Below are 20,899 nucleotides of genomic sequence, written 5' to 3'. Positions count from 1 at the left end.
CACAGAAATATCCTGGCCCTGGCCGGACGCACCCCTGCGAGGTTCCAGACTCAAGGAGCCCGCCGCCCCCTGGTCGTCCTCTCAGCAGCATCTGTGCTGGCACCAGCCTCCGCTGAGCACCAGCCAAGCTGCTCTCCGGGAGGCGCCGGCGAATGACTCGGAGGTGATTTGGGTTTCCCTTTGTTTTCTACTCTTCTGTATAGTCTTATGTGAAATATTTTATTGATTTTTTACAGAGAGGAAGGGAGAGAGATAGAGAGCCAGAAACATCGATGAGAGAGAAACATCCATCAGCTGCCTCCCGCACATCTCCCACTGGGGACGCGCCCGCAACCCAGGCACATGCCCTTGACCGGAATCGAACCCGAGACCCTTCGGTCCGCAGGCCGACGCTCTATCCACTGAGCCAAACCGGCCTCGGCTGATTTGGGTTTCTTATCGACAGAGGAGCCGTGCTCAGCCCTGGCGGTGCTCCCCCCATCACTGCCCCCACACACCTCCCGTGCCTCTAGGGAGCCCTGCACGGGGGCAGCTGGGCCTTTCCCAGGGGGAGCTGGCTCCTTGCGTCCTGGCTTCCGGGCCACGTCTCCCAGAGGATCCTGGGATTGCAAAAGGACCTCTTTAAGCCCCACAGAAAGTAGAGAGTAGAAATGCTCACTCACCCCCGGGCAGCGTGGGGCTGGGGGTGAGGCAGGCGGGCCTGTGCTGGCCTGTCTGCAATCGGCCTGCCATCCGAACACCGTGGCAGGGAGGACTCCATCCCAACCAGGCCCGTCCCAGGCCCGCTCCTCTGGGCTTAACTTCCTGTCTGTTAAAGGGGGCGATGCCTCCTACACAGGGTCATCATCACAGCGAGTGAAATGTGCGGGGGATGCGCCTTAGCAGCCAATTCTCTCTCTCTTTCCTGCTTTCCACTGACTTTACTTAATATGGCCAACAACGGGCCCGTGTTGGGGTTACAACCTGTTTGGTAGTCGAGATCCCAAACTAAGCGGGAATTTCTGTAGGTTCATGGGTGCAGGCATCTCAAAGCCAAGGGAGACTTAGGAAGAGTCAGTATCCCCACAAAAGTCTTGGCTAAACATTTTAGTGACAGAGGAGTTCCTGAAAATAAAATCAATCAGCCACTTTGGGGGTTGGGGAGCGGTTACAGGAAATTAATTCTCAGTCCCTGTTCTGTGGAAGCTAAGGGTCAGCCGGGTTCCCGTCCCAGCAACCACTTCAAGCGCGAGCTGAGAATTCAGTGGCACAGATGTTGTGTCCGCGTGGGGCGTGATTAATGGCCCAAGGAGCAGCGTGGGCTGCCCTGTGGCTGGTCCGAGGAGCCAGGAAGGAGGAGCCATGGGGCAAGGATGGGGAAGAGCAGCTCAGAGGGAGGTTGTGGACAGTGCTCCGGAGACAGGAAGTCTGCCTCATCTCCCACTCTGCTCCTCAGGTGACTGTGGGCAGGTAGCTGAACGCATGTACCGTTCAGGTGCCTCGTCTGTAAAGTGAGGACGGCAACATTAACATCGCAGGCTTGTGTGGGCTCCAGTGAGAGAGTGCAAGTGTGGCACATAGTAAGTGCTCAATAAACGCAGGTGGTTTTGTTTTTGTTTTTTCCTTGATACTCCTCACCTGAGGACATTTTTTTCCATTGAGAGAGAGTGGAGCGGGGGTGGGGGGGGGGGAGAAGAGGGAGAGAGAGAAACATCAATGTGAGAGACACATTGATTAGTTGTCTCCCACAAGCACCCTGACCAGGGCCGGGGATGGAACCTGCAACCCGGATTCGTGCCCTTGACTGGGTATCAAACCTGAGACCCTCCGGTGTGCAGGCTGGTGCTCTAACCGTTGAGCCACGCTGGCCAGGGCCACAGGTGATTATTAGACCTGAAGCTAAGGTATTTGGATTTATCCTGAAGGGCGTTTAAAGGGAAACCTTGTCCCGAGTTCTGTCCATGCTGAGAGGCACGGAGGCAGTCCCTCAGTGCTGCACGCGTCCTCTCGGGAAGGGTGGGCGACTCAGCTCAGACGGCAGGAAAGGACCCTGTGACCCCGGAGGCCCTGGAGCCAGGCATGGAGAGTTCAGGGACATTCCACATCATCCTGCCAGAAAGAAGGACAGGACAGAGAAGAAAGCTGGGAAAATGGGAGGAAACTTCCATTTAAGGAGCAAATGGAGGAGGGGATGGTGGGGGAGGGAAGGGAGACGGAGGCTAAGAGCTGGAGATGGAAAAATTCCAGGCTAGTATCAGGTCTAGCATCTGGAGAGGAAGGACACGTGGTCTACGGGGAGCCTGTGATAGCAGGTCCCAGCATGCTTTGCTGAATTCCCACGCCTGGCTCATGACATTTTGAAGGCAAACTGAGATTAGCCTAAACATAGATGTAACAGCAGAGTACAGGATAAGAGTGTTAAAATGAAACATTTTCCTTTTAACTAAGAGAGGTCCCAGAAGATATATATATATATATCTTTATACGTATATTTAAAAACCCTTTATTTAAAAAAAAGGAAAAGCATTTTTTTGGATAAGATACTATAAATGCCGGACAGCAAAAATAGCAAATTTGAAAACTTATTTGTCACACAGATTAAAAGGAGATAGTTATGCTATATAAAGTGCTCTCACAAAATGACACAAACAATACAAAGCAAAGGATATAAATAAGCAATTCATAGGAAAGCAAATTCAAAAAGTCAGTACACATACAAAGATGCTCAAACTCCCTAGGTTGTCAGGGAAATGCAAATGAAATTACACTAAGATTTTTCTTTCTGCTTATCAGGCAGGCAGGGAGCGAGGGGCGGGCGAGAGAGGCAGCTCTTGCTCTTGGGAAACAGGAGAAAGGAACCGTGGTCCCCCCGATATTGCTGGGGAATGTGAGTTGTTGCAGCCTTTGGACCTGCTAACAGTTTCGACTCAGCCCCATGCTCCTGGAACCCACTCCTTAGACACTGAGCCCAGGTGCGCGGCCACAGAGGCCGACGGAGCGTGCACAGCAGCAAAACCCAGGAAACACGGTGAGCTCCCGGCACGAGGGGGAGGTTTACGGTCCATCCACATAACAGGCCAGTATGAAACCATGACACAGAATGAACTAGAGGACTCCAAATTTCCATGAGAAACTGTGAAGTCAGAATAGCAAGATGCAGAGACCTGTGTGTATAATGTGACCCCAGTTTTATAAAGCAACAACTAACCACCTCCCCTACCAGGATATGTGCATGTCCGTGTGTATCTATACGAGCGTGTATATAACACATAGATAAGAATGTATATAGTTCTAGAGTATGGCATATGCTACAGAGGGTAACACAGGGACGGGAGCTGGTTTAAGGGAGGCAAACCTAAAGATCTTTACGTGACTGTAAAACCCCAGCATGCCCGCTCCATCAGTTATGTGAGATTGTGCACATGTGTTTAAGGGAGCGAATTAGCGCCATGACATGTTCTCAAGGGAAAGAAAGCACGTTGCCAAGATATATAACATGGAAAGTATCACATAAAGAAAAAATTTAAAAACTGGGAAATGAGTTTCAAGCTCTAACTCCCAAATCCGGCTCTCTGCTCAAGGAAACAATCCATTCAAAGCCAACACGTCCCCTTCCGTCTCCGCATCTACTCTTAGAACAAGTCACGAGACTGGCGAAAGGAGAAAGACACGGGCGACTTCCTGCCGGCCCCCGCCCTGACCTTCTATAGGTCCTGGACAACTCAGCTCTCATCACATGTCCCTGGCGACCAGCAGACTGTGTCCCCAGAGGAGTCGAGCTCTGGTCGCTTTGGAAAGGAAAAGGGTAACAGGAAGGAGTGACTGAAGCTCGCGCTGTGCAAGCACATCACAGGCGCAGCTCGCTCAGTCATCCCCGCAGCCCTGGGAGCGTGTTGTTAGGTGACTAATCCTGTTGTACAAGGACGTGTGCAAAGCTTTCCCACAGTCACACGTGCTGCCTCGGAGCTGGGCTCAGACTCGGCCAGTCTGACGCCCGACGGCACAGCCGTCCTCCCTCCTGTGAAATCCGTCTCAACTCTGCACGTCAACGCGGCAGTTTGGGAGCAAAGAACCCAGTGTGGCACTTGGGAGCCATGACCGCGCTCGGGCCTAGATGGGAAATGGAGTTTCCCAATGTCCCAGGCTGTGAGCCTGGGGGCACCTCGCACCCGTGTCCAGGCCCCTCCGCCCCATCACTAGGGCGGGCGCTGCAAACGTCAGAGGCCAGGCAGGCACCACCAAGGAGTGGGTGGGGGTGGGAGGGGCAGCTGCTACTCGACTCCAGGTCACGTGGGGTGACGTCTCAAAGGGTCACTCAAGGCCCAGCGTCACCAAATGATCTGGCTTTTCAAGAGAAGATTAAAATGCATATTTTTAGGTAAAACCGATTGATTTTGTTTTGAACACACCAACTCAGTGTTGTTTTTAAGGCAAACCTCAGTCAAGCCTGCCTGCGGCACTGGGTCCAGAGGCCAGCGGCTGGCTACTCGTGATTTACGTGAAGACTGTGTTTATCCTGTTCGACCTGTTTTCCTGGGTAATCCCAGGAGGTGTCTGCTGGGATTAGACAAATTTATTTCTAATTGTTACATGGACAACACTAGATCGTTGTTCTGAATATTAAATAATAGCAAAGGTATTCTTACCCCCTCATCGAACTCTACTGGGGATTGTGGGGTAGGACTCCAGAAGGGATGAGAAGACCTGGGTTCAAGTTCAGCTCCCGCCGCTCTGCAGCCCCCAGACCCCTCCCCTGCTCTGAGCCAGGGTCTCCTACGCAGTAAAAGGGCTCGGTAATTCCCTACTCACAGAATGATGGCCCGAGAGTTGAAAAGGTAAGCCGTGTAACAAACGAACTCAATAAATGTTCCATTCCTTCTAGCAGACAGATGCACGTCTCCACGGACTCACACGACTACCCAGCAGATAAGCCGAGAGAAGTATGTCGGTTTCTTCACTTTATGGAGGACCTCCCACCAGGCCTTCTCTGGGCGTGCAGAACGTGCTGTTCCCCAAAGTTTTGGCTTACGTGTAACTTTTGGAGTAAAACCAAACAGTATTCTGCCTTTTGAATGGCCAGGCATCCTCGCCTGTTCTATAGGCTGTGGTGACCATTTGCGGGGAGGGTCCCACGTGTGAGGAGTAAAGAGTCTATGCCTTGGAGCTACCGAGCTGCTCTGTCACTAACGTCACTTAGCTAGGGACTCCGCCATGAGGATTCTTGCTGGAGACCAGCGCCTTCGTCCTCTCCACTCTTCCCAGGGGCACCTCTGGCCACCCGGTACCAGGAGTGAGGCCCCCCCTGCGCCCCAGGGGAACGTGGAGAACGGGCAGGTGATGGATGGGTCCTGTATTCGCCTCACCTTGTCCTGAGGGACTTGAGGTGGCGCACACACAGGTCGGGGCAGGGACACTTTTTGGCGATCTCAGGGACAAAGCTGATGATGTCATGGCTCTGTCCTTCTGACAGTGACACCGGAGGAAACACCTGTGGGCGGCAGGAAACTAGAGGGATTAAAAATATCTGCCTGATCCCAAAAAAATAAGCCAAGCGCTCTTTTTTCTTCACAGGGAAAACAAACAAGGCGATATCTGGTCTGAGCCATTTCCTCTCTGCAGGCGCCCTCCCCGACACACACGGCTGGACCACATGCTTCACCGGCCCAGGACCTGCGGGTGCCAGAGCGGGCGGCCAGGACGGTGCGAGCAGGCTCAGGTTCCGCCTCCGAGCTGGAGATTTCTTTTGCAGGAGGGAGGGGCGGAGGAAGCTGAGCTCCTCTCCTCGGGGACAGGGGTAGCCTCCATCTGATTTTGGAAACAAGGGGTCCTTGTGCTCTTCCGCCACAGTCTCCGGTCCCAGGAAGTCAGGCCTGGGAGCCACCGAGGAGGATGTGATGGCCGGCCTGTTCTGTGGGGCCTGGCCGAGCACAGAGCAGTTCTGAAGGTGTGGAATGAGCACCCATCGGATTCTACTCTCTCCCTCACCTTCTGACATCCTTTAGAGCAGCGGTCGCCAACCGGTGGTGCGCGGACCACTGGCTGTCCGTGAGGTCCGAAAGGTTGCCGGCCGCTGCTTTAGGTCACCACGCCCAGCCATTCTGTCTTCTCCACGTATTTCCAGTCTGGCCCCTCCGTCCATGCTGTAGCCTCTGCGCTTAAAGGCCCCGCCACCTCTCTCGATCCATGGGGAGAGGTTGCTTTGCCTCTGCTCTTCTCTGCCTTATCCGTTCTTGCCCAAACCATGTCTGAAATCTGTGTGGGCCTGGCTTTGCTTGGTTTACCTACTGTATGTACAATCCAAGCTTAGTTGCTTCCTGGGGTTCATGGCAGCCTCCTCTAGGTCAGAACCCTGGGTGCATGTTAGCGTCCTACGGGGGCCTCATTGGAAACGAAGGTGCTAAGCAGATGTTGGTCTCTTCAACAGATGGAGACCCTGAGGCCCAGAGACGTGGTCCAGAAACCAGAGCCTCAGTCTTTATCCAATGGCTGATGTCTTGAAACCAGTAAATACTTATTACACACCTATTATGTGTTGCCATTGTGCTCAGAGTAGGGAGACAGGTACAGCCCACGGCACAGGCCTTCAAGAGGTTCACACTCTGGTGAGAGGACAGACGGCGCCATGTAGCAAGGGAAGTGCCGTGAGCGAGGTTGCACGTGGCCTCACGTCTTAATGAAGATGATGTCACATCACAAGCAACAGCCAGACAAGCCTTATGATCACGCGTGGATGGCGGAATCAGAGCTTAGGCCTAAATGACTTCCCGTGGTGACAAAGCAGATAAATTTCCAAAGCCAAGGGCGACAGCAGCCGAAGTTACGCTTTGGGCAGACGTGGGCCCTTCCTAGTCCATCCTAAACCGCCGTGGCTGTGAGCTGGCTGCACAGCAAGCAGCCTGGAGAGTAGCTCTAATGCTGGGAAAGCCGGCGCTGCCTGGACCGTGGGGACGCTGCTCCCTCGCACTGCACGACGCACTGCCCAACCCGCCCTCTGAGCCGGGACCACACAACAGGAGCTCGGAAACGCTTTGCTCTATGGTTAGAATATACACTGAGGAAACGAAGAAAAAGGCAGCTGATACAAAGTTATTCGTAGCATCGCTAGTCACATAAAGGTGCAAAATTAGGAATGGTCTGAATATTACATTTTAGAGAGCAAGTTGGAGTGAATTACAGAGCCTGCAGGCCACACATGCTCCCATTAAAATGAAGACACGTTTCTAACACGTGGGGCTGTGTGTGGAAAGGGGGAAAGCGACGAGGCTCAGTGACGAGGAACGCACAGAAACATAGACACACACATGACAGAGCCGGGCAGTGAGTGCGGAAGGACGGGCAGACACGGGTTCACCAACTCTGAGGGCGGCCAGAGTGCGGAAGGACGGGCAGACACGGGTTCACCAACTCTGAGGGCGGCCAGAGTTTTCCTAATTAGACGACGTGTGTCCCGGCCGGCGGGGCCTGGGGGCCTCTCCAGGCGCGGGCCTGGCTCCCTCAGACACTGCTGTCCTTCTTCCCCTGGTTCAGCTTTAAAGGGGCCCCGCTGGGGCCCCGCTGCTGTTCACCTCAAAGGCTCTCCAGTCCAGATAAGCTGGCTCCCAGGCTCCAAGAGGAACGAGTCAGGGAGATAGGAGCCGGTGGGAAACCTCCCAGGGCCGGGCCGGGTCGCAGGCACCGCCCTCGGGGGAGAAGGGGGCTGTCTGGGTGAGAGGAAACATCTGGGGCCTCCCCCAGATAAGGCTTGGGGCGGGGGGAGTGCAGCCCTCTCAGGAATAACTGTGGGAAGCCGGTCACAGGCTCGGCCTCCCCCCTCCCTGGCCCCTGGTGCCCCCGTGACAGAGGGCAGATGGGGAGCGGGCTGGTCCCTGCCAGGCCTCACCCCTTCATCTTGGCTGGGCAGACGTGGCCCCCCAAATGGAATAGAGAGTGAGGAGTAAGACCCCTGTAGCAACAAGACTACCCGCAGGATGACGGGGGAGAGAGGGCAGCTCCAGGCAGAGGGACGGCAGAGCAAAGGCCTCCAAGACAGAGGCTGGAAGGAGCTCAGGGGCCGGGACGCCGTGGCCACAGTCCGTGGCGCTGCGCTCTGAGTGGGCAGGACTGGTGGCTGAGTCCATCCCCCCATCAGGATGGGGCTGCACCGGGCGGGATGCGGAGCGCGGGACAGTGAGGCCTGCAGGAGGCCGCCCTGCGGTGCATGTGCCCTGCCGCCCGGTGCCCTTGCTCGGATGTGGCCGGGACAGGCAGACAGGAGTAGCCAGGCGCCGAGTGGAGGGTGGGAGGCCTCTCTGTTCTCACCCACGGCCGGAAGTGAGGCCGGGGCTGGGGCTGTTACGTGCTGAACTGTGTCCCCAGTGTTGACGTCCTGGCCCCAGGACCTCTGAATGAGGCTGCGCTTGGAGATAAGGTCTTTAAAGGGGTGGTTACGTTCAAATGAGTTCCTGGGGCCCTGATCCGACCCATGTGGCTGGTGTCCCCACAGGAGGAGCTTGGGACACAGACACTCATGAAGGGAGGACCCTGTGGAGACGCCCATCGTAGAGCCGAGAGGAGGAGCAGCCCCACCCACACCGACCCTGGATGTCCGGCCTCGGACAGTGAGCGGGACGCAGTGGTTTAAGCACCAGCCTGTGGTTCTTTTGGTGGCAGCTCGAGCACTAGATCCAGGCGCTGAGCTCGGCCTGTGGCAGCTGCCTCTGGGCCGTCCCCACGTCCCCTCCCGCCTCATGCCACGCCTGCTGGTGCTCAGGGCACGGTGTCAAGGTGAAAGCACCTGCATCCCCCTCCCTCCTCGGGGAACACCGCCCAGGTCACAGGCCCACGGGCCGGGCAGGCACCTGGCCTCTCACCTCCCGGCTCTGTTCTTAATGGCGCTTTTGTTTCTGAAACTCACACTTCACTGGACAGGTGGGGCGTCCCTGTGGCTCCTGAATTTTGCCCTTGACTAGCTGGGACAGTCAGGCTCCAGGCTGGAGGGACAGGGCCCCCTGGTGTGGACAGCAGGCCTCTCCTCACAAGCCTGGGCCTCCTGGTGGGCCTGGGGGCTCGGGCCAGACCCAAGCACTAGTCAGGAAGTCCTGCCCGCCCACCACTGGTTTCCTCTCTGCGGCTTCAAACACAGCCTCTGGCTCTGAGCAGAGCGATCTGGGTCGGGCCCAGCCTGGCTGTCCTCCGTGCAGCTGCTCTGAGCTTCAAAGGGAGGCCACACCGACAGGAGGAAGCAGAGGCCCCGTGGAAGGGCTCCCCCTCCACACGCCCGGCTCCGGGGCGCCTGCTCCTCTCCGAGGGAAAGTCACTTCAGATATGTCCCTGCGTTTTCCAAACATGGAGGTGACAACACCTTCCATCTATGGAGTCCTTTCTTCCTTTTCCAAGCTCCTGACTATGAACGTTATCTCATTTAATCCCCCTGAGCCGGGCATGGATGGAATTACCATCCTGGCGAGGCCCCAAAGCCTGTGCTGTTGAGTCAAGATCCCGCAGCACTTGGGCCATGGCGTTTGGTCCTGAGCCCGGACTCCTGTGCCACTATGCCTGGCTTCTTCTGGCTACACGGAATACCCCCGCCCCCCGCCCCCCGACACACACAATGTACCTGCACAGGTACCCGGGGGCCCAGGTGAGCTGCTTTTCATTGTGGGTGTGAGACACCCAGTCTGGCCTGCCCTTTAGAGGCTATGGCTGCGCCTGGGTGTGCCTTGAGCTCAGGCCCCTGGGAACCCCGCTGCCCCTCCCCTTAGTCCTCAGCCAGGCCCCAGGAGGAGAGTTCTCGGCCCTCAGAGGAAGGGCCCCTCAGACTCCTCTCCCTGCTCTGCATTCGCAGTCCCTTCTGCAGCCCAGCTGGCCTGGTCCTCAGTCCGGACAACTGAACAGCCCCTAACGTCTCTATGACATGTCTCTGCAATCCATTCTCTGAACCACAGCCACGGCGATCGTTCTAAAGTGGAAACTGATCACGTGACTCCCCCACCATTGCTCTGAGAGCACAGGGGCAGCTTTCAAGAGCTTTAACTTCCTGTCATCTCGCCAGCAGGCCAAATGCATCTCCAACTGAAGCTGGACGAATGCTTTGGGAAGACACAGCTCAAGGCCAGCCCCTCAGGTGCTCCCTGCAGTGAGACCGAGCCCCTCAGGTGCTCCCCAGAGAGACTGAGCCCCTCGGGTGCTCCCCGGAGAGACGAGCTCCTCAGCTCCTGGTCCTCCAAGGCCAAGTCCCAGTGAGGCTCACATGGTCTCGCGTGGTCTGCCAGCTGCTCCTGTCCTACTGCACACTCCTCTCTCCCGCCCCAGCTCTCACGTCCTCCTTGCTGGATGGAGCTCAGACATCACCTCCTCCCCAGCTCATGGCCTGAGCTGGGTCCTGAGCACAGTGACTGGACCCGGCTCACCCTGTGGTCATCACCGTCATCCTTCTGACTCCTGACTGGACTGCAAGCTCTGAGGGCAGGGTCCAAGCTCTATTCCCTTCCGTGTCCAGAATTCCCAGCACAGCGCCGGACACAGTGGGCACTCATCAAATACGTCCTCAGCGAGCAGGTGGGTGAGTGACCACACAGACCACTCTTGCCCGTGACCCGGAGCTTTCCCAGGTGCCAGTCCGTGGCTCCCTCAGGCCAGGGCAAACTTCAGGGTTCTGCCTCCATCCACGGCTGGTGTGTGTGTGTGTGGGGGGGGGGGGCTCCTCGTGCCCCCGGATCACTCTGCCCTGCCCCCTCCACTGGTATGTCATTTCCCCCATCTGCATCTGTCCTGCAGGAAGTGCCACAGAATTGCTTCATTTCCCAGGGTGTCCACACCCCTTTCCTGCCCCCTCCCCCTCCCTGCTGGAGGAGGGGGCCACAGCAGGGCCCTGGGAGGAGGGGCTCTGTGCTGAGCCAGCCTGATGGCTGTCACCTCACGTCCCTTCCAGGCACCCTACGGTTTGTGCTCACCAGGTGGACTGAGGCTCTTTGGGAGGAAGGGAGGCAGGCCAGGCGGTGTGGCAGCCTTCACTGAGAACCTTCGCCCTAGTAATCCCGCTCTTGGGAATTGCTTCCAACCGAGTCATTCAAAAGAAGAAGAAGAACCCCACAGACTGTTTATAGCGATGTTATTTATAATGCGGAGAAAGTGGAAACAAAGGCCAGTCCCCGAAATAGAAAAATGATATAGTAGCTTCGGGCATATTTGTACAACAGAATACCATGCGGACGTTTAACAGGAAGATGCAGCTGAGGACTGCAGGATGCTGCCTTGAGGACGTGAAGGACAGAGGTAACATGTCGAGTTACAGGTGTGCCATGATTACAGTTTTGTAAGAATGATCTGCGTGGCTACAAATGATAAGGACACACAGAACTGGAAGTAGTTACATGAAGCGGAATTGTCTTTTTCTCCCAGTTTTTTTTAACGACAAAAGGGATAAAATTGAGGACCAGAAGTGAGAAAGTAATTGTTGTGTTAGGATGATACATTTTTACAATTTTGCCTAAAAGGTTTACTATTAGCTGAATTATAAATTTACATTTTAAGACTATGGAGAGTACCCAGAACATGAAGAAAACCTTGCAGGTTTTCTGAAAGGATTTTTGGTCCATTGGGGTTTTGTCATTTTAGAAATAATAAGAATGTGCCTGGTGCAGACCATTCCCAATGTGCGTGGCTGGGGGCCTGCCCAGGATCGACGGGGACCGCAGCCTGGTGCCACGAAAAGCACCTATAAGACCTTTGCCTATTGGACACATAATGCTGCCCCCTCTCCCTCCATCCTGTCCCCCTGGGCTGCGGTCCCAGCTCAGGTCACAGCGCTGAGCCAGGCCCATCCCCTGCGGCCTGTGCTCCTGGAGCTTGAGAGAGAATCTGGGAAGGGTCGTGGGGAGGGCGCGTGGGCAGGGAGAAATCCCACATCCTACATCTGTGGGGCACAGGGATGAAGCCCCAGATGGAGTCTTTTTTTGAAAAGTGTTAGTTTATGTGAAGCTGAACGCCCAACCCTTTGCATGTAAACTGAAGCGCCCTTCCCTGTCCTGGTGCCCCTCAAACATACGAGAAGGCCACAGCGTTGTCCTGGCCTGCCCCTCTCTCTCCAGGCACCTCTCACCGCCCCCGCCTGGGGGACCCCTTTCAGCCCAATGCCCTCCAATCTCCAGTTCTGAATTCCCAATTCTGATCGTCCTGCCAATGCCTCAATCAAAAGCAGCCCCTCTGGTCCCAAACCAGCAAATGCTTCTTCCTGCTCCGGCCTGAGACTCAGTCACTCAGGCTCCTTCTGTGTCACCACCGCCTGCAGTAGCCTCCAGGCAGACACCACATACCAAGGACCCTCCCCCGTCCTTACAGCCTCCCTGCCTTCTGATCTCCAGGCGCCCCCCGCAGCTGTCGCCTGCCTGCCACTTAGGACGCCTGCACTGATTTGGAGATACTACACTGATGTGGAGATAGGAGGCCACTTGCATCACCACCACTGAGCGCTCAGCGTGTGGAGATGGCATCTGTAGATCTGACCTCCTCCAAGAATCCATCCAGGAGGCCCCGCAGATATTTGTGGAATGCCTGGACACGTGGGTACGTATTTCCCAGCCAGGTCTCCCTGCGCTGGCGGACGACATTTTCCGAAAGCTAAGCGGCGGACTCTACATCCGTCCCTGTTTAATTTCATCATGTTGCTTTTGGCCCAGCATCCCTTCCTATGTAAATCATTCGAACTTGAATATGTCATGTAGCGCATTAACTATCCCAGCTGCGGGTCATCTGGAGTCTTTCTATTTTTCAACCAAGTCATTAACAAAAACACTTAGCAAGGGAGGGCCAGGGCCAGAGCCCTGCGGCTGTCCCTGGAGACTGCCCTCGGGAAAGACCTGCGTTCCCAAGTGCGCAGCTACCTGTGGGCCAGGTGTTCAACCTGCTGAGTGCATCTTGCCAAAAGTCTTCATGACGCAAGTAACGTGGCTGAGAAATCCGAACGTCCTGTTGGCACATGAAAGCGCTCAACTCGTAAGCCCAGCCAGAAGCTCAGACGGGATGCCGGCTGAGGGGGGCCTGGTGCAAATGGTTAGCATCTCGCTCTCCAATCCCGCAGCTGCCTCCGATCCCACCTGTCCGGGGCCTCGCCTGCAGGTGGGACAGGCGAGCACAGGGCAGGGAAGAGGTAAGCCAGGTGCGGGGAGAGAGGAAGAGGTAGGGAAGCACTCCGTCAGGGTCAGGTGAGCTGGACTGCTGTCCTTGCCGCTTCCCACCTGCTCATGTCGCGGCTCCACCAGGGAGAAGCCACACACCCCTCTCCTCCCTCCCTTTCTTCAAAGCACGTGGCTTGAGCCAGGCCTCGACTGCCTGGGAGCCTACAGCTCAGAGCTGCTGTTCCAGGGCCCAAGCTCCCCGTCTTCCAGGCTCTCTGTCTTCCAGGCTCTCATCTGGACGTGGGGGTCCCAGCAGAGCCCCCAGGACCAGCTCCTGGAGGAGGCCTGAGCTTCCCCGCAGAGGTCTGCACGCCGGGTGCACCAAGCACCCTTCTCCCCACACTCTCAGGCCGGAAGAGGACCTCAGACCCACCCTGGGTCCCAGTCAAAGCGGCACCCACAGCAAGGGAGGGCGTTCTCCTCTAAATGACTATGAAGCCTACTTATCCAACAACAACACTACCACACCTGTTACGTGCAGGCACAACTCTATACACCTCACACAGCTATGAACTCATTTAATCCTCATAACAACCCAATTGCATAGGTCCTGTTACTATTTCCATTTTACAGACGGGAAAACCAAGGCCCAGAGAGGTCACAGGCGAGTAATGGGCAGTCAGGATGTCTGGTTCCGGGTCTGTGCTCTTAACCCCTGCGTCCTTCTCCAGCCTTCATGCGAAAGGGCGTGTTGAGCTGTGCTCCTTGCAGGCAGAGGGCCAGTGATGGGGTTTCAGACTTGCTGCTTCGGTTCCGAGATGAGGGAAAGTGCTTTGGGGAGCAGTGATGGGGTTGTGAAGTCTTTTCCTTCTCAGAGCCTCTTTCCTGCATCCTCTTTGGTCCATAATGGAAGCCTTAGCTTTGCTCTTATTCATCAACGTCACCGTCTTTGCACGCCCGCTGCCCCCTTCCATGAGGCAGAGAGAACACCGGACCTTTCTTACACAAGACACCCTCGGGTTGTTACAATTTCTCACAAAATCCACTTCTTGTTAATAACCACACCACCAGGGTTTCATGGGATATTTTCATTTTCCAAGGTGCTTTCATAGATTAGCTCATGCATCATGCATGATCTTACTTCCTCACAAATAGTCTGACAATGTGAGGAAAGCAGGTACCAGCTCGACAGATGGAGGGCCCAGCCAGGACCAGGGCGGGTGCCTGGCGCTGGACCTGGAACCCAGGTCTCCAGGTTGATCACTCTGCAGGGCAGCCCCCTTGGCCTGTCCCTGACCCAGAGGGAGCGGGGCAGAGGGCAGCTGTCACTACCATTTTCCTCAAAGCCACCCCTGGTTCAAACGCTACCTGCAGGCCGCTTTCCCTCACCACGTCCTTAGGCAGAAGGGCAGGGCTCCTGTCCAAGGCTGAGTGGGGGGGAGGCAGTTCTGAGTGCTGTGTAACTCCATGTAGAAAAGGTTCAGCTCCTTATTCACTTGGGGAGATTCCCAAATCAGAAAGGATGGCGATAAGCGATCCCTCTCAATGGCTCGATCCATCACATTGGCTGTTCTGGGGCTAAGATGCATGAGAAACATTTTAAGCAGCTGCCCCAATGGCTTAGGTTTATGTCTCGCTGATACCTTTCCTGTAGAAATGGGGCATATCTGCACCCCATGACTTCCCCTCAAACCTACCTGCCTGTTCTAGTCACACCCCAAAGCACGAAGAGCAACGGAAATCCCTGAAAACATTGCGACAGCTTTTGAACACCCTGACCAGAGTTGCACAAAGTCTTCTGTGAGTGCGTCCCGAGTGGCACAGACACGCGTGTTCTCCCACGGCCTCCGCCCTGCCGGCCTGAAAGACGCGGTCTAACCCGAGACCCAGCTCACAGATGGCTGCTCCGCGGTCTCCTGACCAGAACACCAGCGATGCTCACCGAGCGCCTCCAGCTGCTGCCATGGCACCTGGCAGGACTGACTTCCCCATCCATGAGATGAGCGGAGCACGTGGAGGCTAGTTCTAACCCTCTCAGGCCAGAGCCACAGTGGGGCAAGTCTTCCAGAATGTTCCTTCCCTACGGCAGCTGATCCGTTCCCTGGGACACAGTGATGTGGAGCAAAGCCCCTGCCAACCCTGGACGGACACATAGCCTGAGTAGAAATAACCCTTTGACGGTTCATCACGAACGCTGTGGAGCTGCGTCTCACAGCAGCTCACCAGCTGACCCCCTGCAGCCGCAGGTCCTCATTTGACTGATTATTTCATTGGACTGATTATTGCCGCCTGGATGGAGCCTGGACGGAGCCAGTTGCTTGTTCCTGAGCGATCCTTCGGGTTCGGGCCCTCTCCACCCAGCTGCATGGATCTCGAGAGCCGGGACTGGCCACGGTCTCACCTGGCAGCACAGTGCCCATGACTGAGCCGGCTGAGGTCCAGGTGTGCGGGGCCCAGGCGATTTCTCCGCGGGGTTTATTCCCAGGGGCCTCTCTCCGGGGGAGCAGGTGGAGGGTCTTGGGGTGGCTTTTGGTGAGCGTGACCACAGGTGACCCCTTGGGCCTGTTTCAGACACATCCCCTCAGCAGCTGCGGTTGGGGGCCGGCCCCAGGCAGAGTGTGTGGGGGTGGGTGGGGGGCTGAAATCGGGCTGAGGTCAGACCGGACACCCCCAGGGCTGCCAGGAGGCCTTGCAGAGCTGTGTGTGGAGGAGTCCCAAGCAGAGGAAGCGCGTTTTCTCCAGCTCCCGTTAGAGAAGCTGCCTTTGAACTCCCACCCATCCCTCAAGTCTCAACTCAGAGTCATCTGCTGCTGCCTCACTGTAGCAGACCCAGCCTGGGAAGGGTTGTGACTTCCAGGGGGGTGGCCGGGACCTGGAGCGAGCAGGTTCGAAACCAGGGTCTGGGGCATCCGATGAGGCCCACGCTTCGCTTCTTGGCTGGAGAGAATGCCCGGCTCCGTCTGGAACTTCTCAGGGATTCCAGCCTGGGCCCACGCTGACCATGGAGAATGGGCCCTGATGGCACCAGGAGGGTGTCCCACAGGAGGGCCTGCATGTCCACCTCACCTCTCCTGGGGAGTCCCTGCCCTCCACGTGGGACTTCACAGCGGAGCCCCCAGGCCCCCCGCTCGTGTCCCACAATCCCAGGAGTCAGGCATTCAGGAAGCCCAAAGGGAAAAATTGGGGAGTTCACTGCCCAAAAGACCGGGGTACGAGGTGGTGTCCTCTCTGGCCTGGCTCAGGAGGGCCCTGGCAGCCACTACATTTCTGTGCTCAGTGATGGACGGCGTCCTGTTTCCACGGAGATAGAAATATCTACGAACGCCCTGAAGGCCGAGCAGGAGTGAATGCTGCTTTTGTGGTGAAACTGACAATCTCATTTCTCAGGGCTTAGGCTGAGCTACTGCTCAGATGAGAGACACGCTGCGAGCTTTGCACAGGCCCACGGCGCCCAGTCCCCGCGGCCTGGGCGTCCCTCCCAGGGGCCTCGGTGTCCCTCCCAGGGTCTCAGGTTCTCCTCGACCATGTGGCTTCCCCCCACCCAGCGCTGAGCTGTTACAGGCTGGGGAGGGAGCAGGGTTGGTCGAGTTGGCTCTGCAAACCTGAAGCTATTACTGGAGCAGGCGGAGCTGCCTGCAGATTTCTCTGGAATCAAAATGCTTTCTCTTGTGGCCCCGATAAGATTACGGGGCCGCTGAGCTGCCAGTGTTCAGGTTTCCCACGGAACCGACGCACCGGCCAGGCTCTGGCTGCCTGGCTGCGAGGGGCCTCGCCTCGGCAGGCTCTGACACCCGACCCCCTTCCAGAATGCGCTCGGCCTCTGTGACAGGCCCCGGCCCTTCAGTCCCACTACCCCAACTCCCCGTCACTGCGGGCAGCCAATGGGAGGCTCTCCTAGTGCCGTAGTCGGCAAACTGCGGTCCCTTGAGTGTGGCTCTTCCACAAAATACCACGTGCGGGCGCGCATGTACAGTGCGATTGAAACTTCATGGCCACACTCAAGGGGCCAAAGAGCCGCATGTGGCTCGCGAGCCGCAGTTTGCCGACCACTGTCCTAGTGGAAGTCACTGTTACCGAGGGTCCCACAGAGTGCCTGGGAGCCAGACAGGAAAGTGGGGTACGTGGCCATGCCCACAGACTCCAGCTCCCAGAGGCCACGCAGTCCCTAGTTATGACCCAGGGCTCAGCGAGAGGGGGGATCCCAAAACAGCAAAGGCTGTTGGTGAGATTGGGGTAGAAAATACTTCATGAAGTAAAATGAACACATTATATATACTAATACATGTTCTCTCTCTCCCTCTCTCTCTCTTTCTCTCTCTCTCTCTCTCTCTCTCTCTCTCTCTCCCCCTCTCTCTCTCGTCAGTGATACCGATTCTGTGAGGATACAGATGTGAGAGCCCAATAATTTTTTGGTGCCATTTAAAACACGATCTCTAGTATGTAACAGTGCTCAATAAATGCGGAATAAATGGGTGAAGGGCAGCTAACAGCTGGGAGGGACTTGGAGTTGCCTCAGAGAAAAGGGCTCACCAATGGTCTCCACCTAAAGTAGACACCGTTTAACCGATGGCAACGAAGTCTAATTTTCACCGACTGAACCCTCCACTTGTTCACCTAAACACTAGCCGATTTCACGTGTCTACCGTTTTGTTAAGCAAATGATGGACTTAGTCCACAAGAATCAGACTTTTTGCAAATGCTCCCTGGCTCTTCGAGCTGACTACAGCCCATTCGTAAGTAACGCAGAGTGTCCTTTAACCCTCATGTCCTAAGTCTCCTCTCTCTACTACACATTCCCTCTCCGTTCCTGCCGCAGCTTCACCGTTCATCTCTCCTGGAGAGGAGTCATATCTGCGTCCCCAGGGGTCTGTATTCCCCATGGACATGCCTCCCAAGAACAGTCAACACCAACAGGTCTGAACCTGGCTTTAAAGAAGAACACCCGATCCTTCTCCCACCTTCATTTGTTTCTCATTCAACAAGCAAGTATCGCGTGCCCATCAGGCCACGGGTACAGGCGCTAAGGCTCCCGGACTCCAGGAACCTTCAGGGAGAGGCCCGGGCGGACGGCGCTGCGGGGCTCTAACTTGGTTTGAACAGAGGGCTCCGAGGGGCGTGGAGCCAGAGGACGTCTGGGGAGGCGTCTGGGGAGGCGTCTGGGGCTGGGGACATTCTTGCTGCAGACGGAGGGGAAGGAGCTCCTGTTCGTTAACCAACCTTGCCTGGTGAGACGGCACGGCTATGGTGAGGACACGCGCTGATCTCTGGAGACCTCAGACCAGTGAGGGTCCCACCCACAGAGGCTGCACGGCCTCCTCCCGGCATCCAGGCCTCCCGTGTGAGCTCCGCCCACAGGCCATTTCTCCTCCCTCCTACAACTCCTAGGCTTTCCCTCCCACCTTCCCCTCTTACTCTCCAAGTCAGACCTTGCCTGCTCCCGGGCTCAGTCTATGACTGGCATTCCTGCCACGTCATTCTGGCCACGCCGTGGCCCATCTTTCTCTCAGCGTTGCCCACTGCCCACGAGCTGAGTCTAGGTCATCCGCCCTCTGGCCTTTGCAGACTAGAGCTGGCCTCTGTCTGGATCAGAAAAAGGCACCCCTTTGGGGCACAGTGAGGCAAGGAGACTTCGCATGAAGAAAAAGTAACCCCTTCCTCCAAATGGGGAGAGTCCAGCTGCCGCTTGGTCAGCGTCCACCATACGCAGAGGCCGCACGGTTTTGTCTCATGCTTTCATTTCTCACTGCTCTCACCTTCCTCTCCGGCCCGCCTGCTCCCCAGAGGAAGGCAGTGTGTTCTCCCCGCACCCGCCGTGCCCTCCTCGCCACCCTCCTTTCTCTCAGGCTCCCTTCTGGGGATTCGGCGGTACCGAGGACTAGGTCCACACCGGCCCTGCATGTGGCGCTCACACAACGGGAAATGGTCCCTGTGCCGTGATACACAGGGAGTCTCGTTCCCGCTGGACAGTGGGCCTTCACGCAGCCCCTGCACCTGTTCCCTCCAGAGGCTTCGCGGGGCTGAATAAAGAGTAATATTGTCGATCCTGGTCACAGTGCTTAAGAAAAGAAAAGATGTCCCAGGTTCCGGCGGGTACGTGGGTTCCCAAGAAGGAACTCAGGAGCCTGTGGGCCTGATTTGGGCTCCTATTAGTGGGAAACAATATGACTCAGTTTCTCCCCAAATATCAAGGTCCCTTCGTGTCTCCAAAGTGGGTTTCGCCATTTAAAAAAGGGGTGCACTCTGAGATCGTCCAGGAATCCCAAGCCCCACTCCCCATATCACGTCCCACACAGAGTGACTTCCCGCCCAGAGTCCTCGCTTCCCGGCTCCTGGTTTCCTCTTACTTCCCTCCCGGCGCGGGCTCGGCTGTTCCACACTCAGGTGTTTCCACAAAGAAACGTCAAAAGCAGTCCCTGCCACCCCGCAGATCTGTGCTTGTGGGGGGCTCAGGGCGCCCCGACAGGCACAGGCTGCCAGCTGCTCCCGCTGCCCTCCTGGTAGAGCCCATCGGTTACTACACACCCCGCTCACCCCGCTGTGCAGACGGACAGCCTGGTTTTTAAGGCTCCCCTCCCCCCGCCCACCGGAAGCAGCTCGGGGGACAGTTTCAGGGTTTGTGCCACACACACTTCCTTCCTCAGCCGAGGGAGAAGGAAGTGCCCGGTGCAGGGGTCCCCCTGTCCTCCTAGAACGAGATTCACACTGGCATTTGGTCCTCAAGCAGCAGCCTGGCTCCACTTGCTTGCTCTTCCCCCGCACCCACATCTGCAGGAGCCCGGGCAGGCGCGCAGCAGACTGAACCTGCGGCCTGGGCCCCGAGATGCCCGCGCTCCCAGGGAGTGACCCGCTTCCAGAGCAGCCTCACCCCCCAGGCGGGGCCTCCTCAGGCATCTCCCGCTCCTGCCCTGAAGCTGGAGGCAGCTGGAGACGGTGGAGTAGACTTGTGAACACCACCTGCTGATGCGAGTGCATTACCCCCCCACCCCACCCCTGCCCTAACCTGCCTCAGTTTCCCTGTTTACCAAACTGTCTACAGAGGGTCCAGCTCAGACTCCTGCGTGTCCCATGGTCCCCCACATTCCAGAAAGCCTCCCCGCAGGCGGTCCCCAGCCCTTGAAGACAAGAAGGCAGGGTGCCTGCCCAGGACACACCGTGGCCCCTGCAGGGAACCCACAGAGCCACAGGCCACGCGAGGGGCTGGCTTCGCGAGCCAAGCAGGGCTCCGGGGTAGAGCTGGAGCGGGGAGGAGACAGCAGACCTGATGGCCCCGCCGCGGGGGAGCCCGTCTCCTCTCGCAGAGCTTCACCTTAGAAGCTCCTTTCAAAAGTCCCAGGTCCTGCTGAGATGGACGTGGGCGAAATGTCAGGTCTTGGCTTCAAGGGAGAAATCCAGGAAGCCTGGAGACCTGGAGAAGGGAGGCCGGGGAACACACCCGCTCCTCCTGGGCAAACAGCCAGCTACTCCTCCGCGGCCGGGTGGTTCCCGGACCCCCTGAGGTTGGAACAGGACCAGGAAAATCCCAGGCTGAGAAGGGCGGGCCTCGCCCCGTGCGCCCCACAGCGGTGGCCAGCACCCCCCACACACCCGGGCCGTGCAGCGGAGTCTCAGGTTTTATCATCCCCAGTGCTATTTGCCCGCGAGGGAGCTTTGCAGAAAGTTCTGAGAGCTGTGACTGTGGGACTGGAGAAGCCGAGCTCAGGCCACCTTCCGCGGGAGGCAGCGGGTGGGGAGGAGGCCTCACTGCCAGCCCTGTTTCTCTTTCAAAACGGGCTCCAGACTCAGGGGCTTCTGCTTTCTGAGGTCTGGGCTCGCAGATCGCGTGTCAG

At 57.0% G+C, this 20,899-nt stretch overlaps 1 protein-coding gene across 1 annotated transcript in view; it reads right to left on the bottom strand.

Annotated features, from left to right (window-relative positions):
- The window catches only part of RCSD1 (RCSD domain containing 1), a 41,507-nt gene that overhangs the window by 20,311 nt on the left and 297 nt on the right, over window positions 1-20,899 (bottom strand). Inside the window, exon 2 of the mRNA XM_023763268.1 lies at window positions 20,380-20,446. Coding sequence (XP_023619036.1) covers window positions 20,380-20,446 — 67 coding nt within the window. The remainder of the gene's footprint in view (window positions 1-20,379; window positions 20,447-20,899) is intronic.

Source organism: Myotis lucifugus, unplaced genomic scaffold (genome assembly GCF_000147115.1).
Source record: "Myotis lucifugus unplaced genomic scaffold, Myoluc2.0 scaffold_279, whole genome shotgun sequence".
Lineage (NCBI taxonomy): Eukaryota > Metazoa > Chordata > Mammalia > Chiroptera > Vespertilionidae > Myotis > Myotis lucifugus.
Note: the sequence above shows the minus strand (reverse complement) of the source record. Positions and strands in the feature narration are given on the sequence as shown.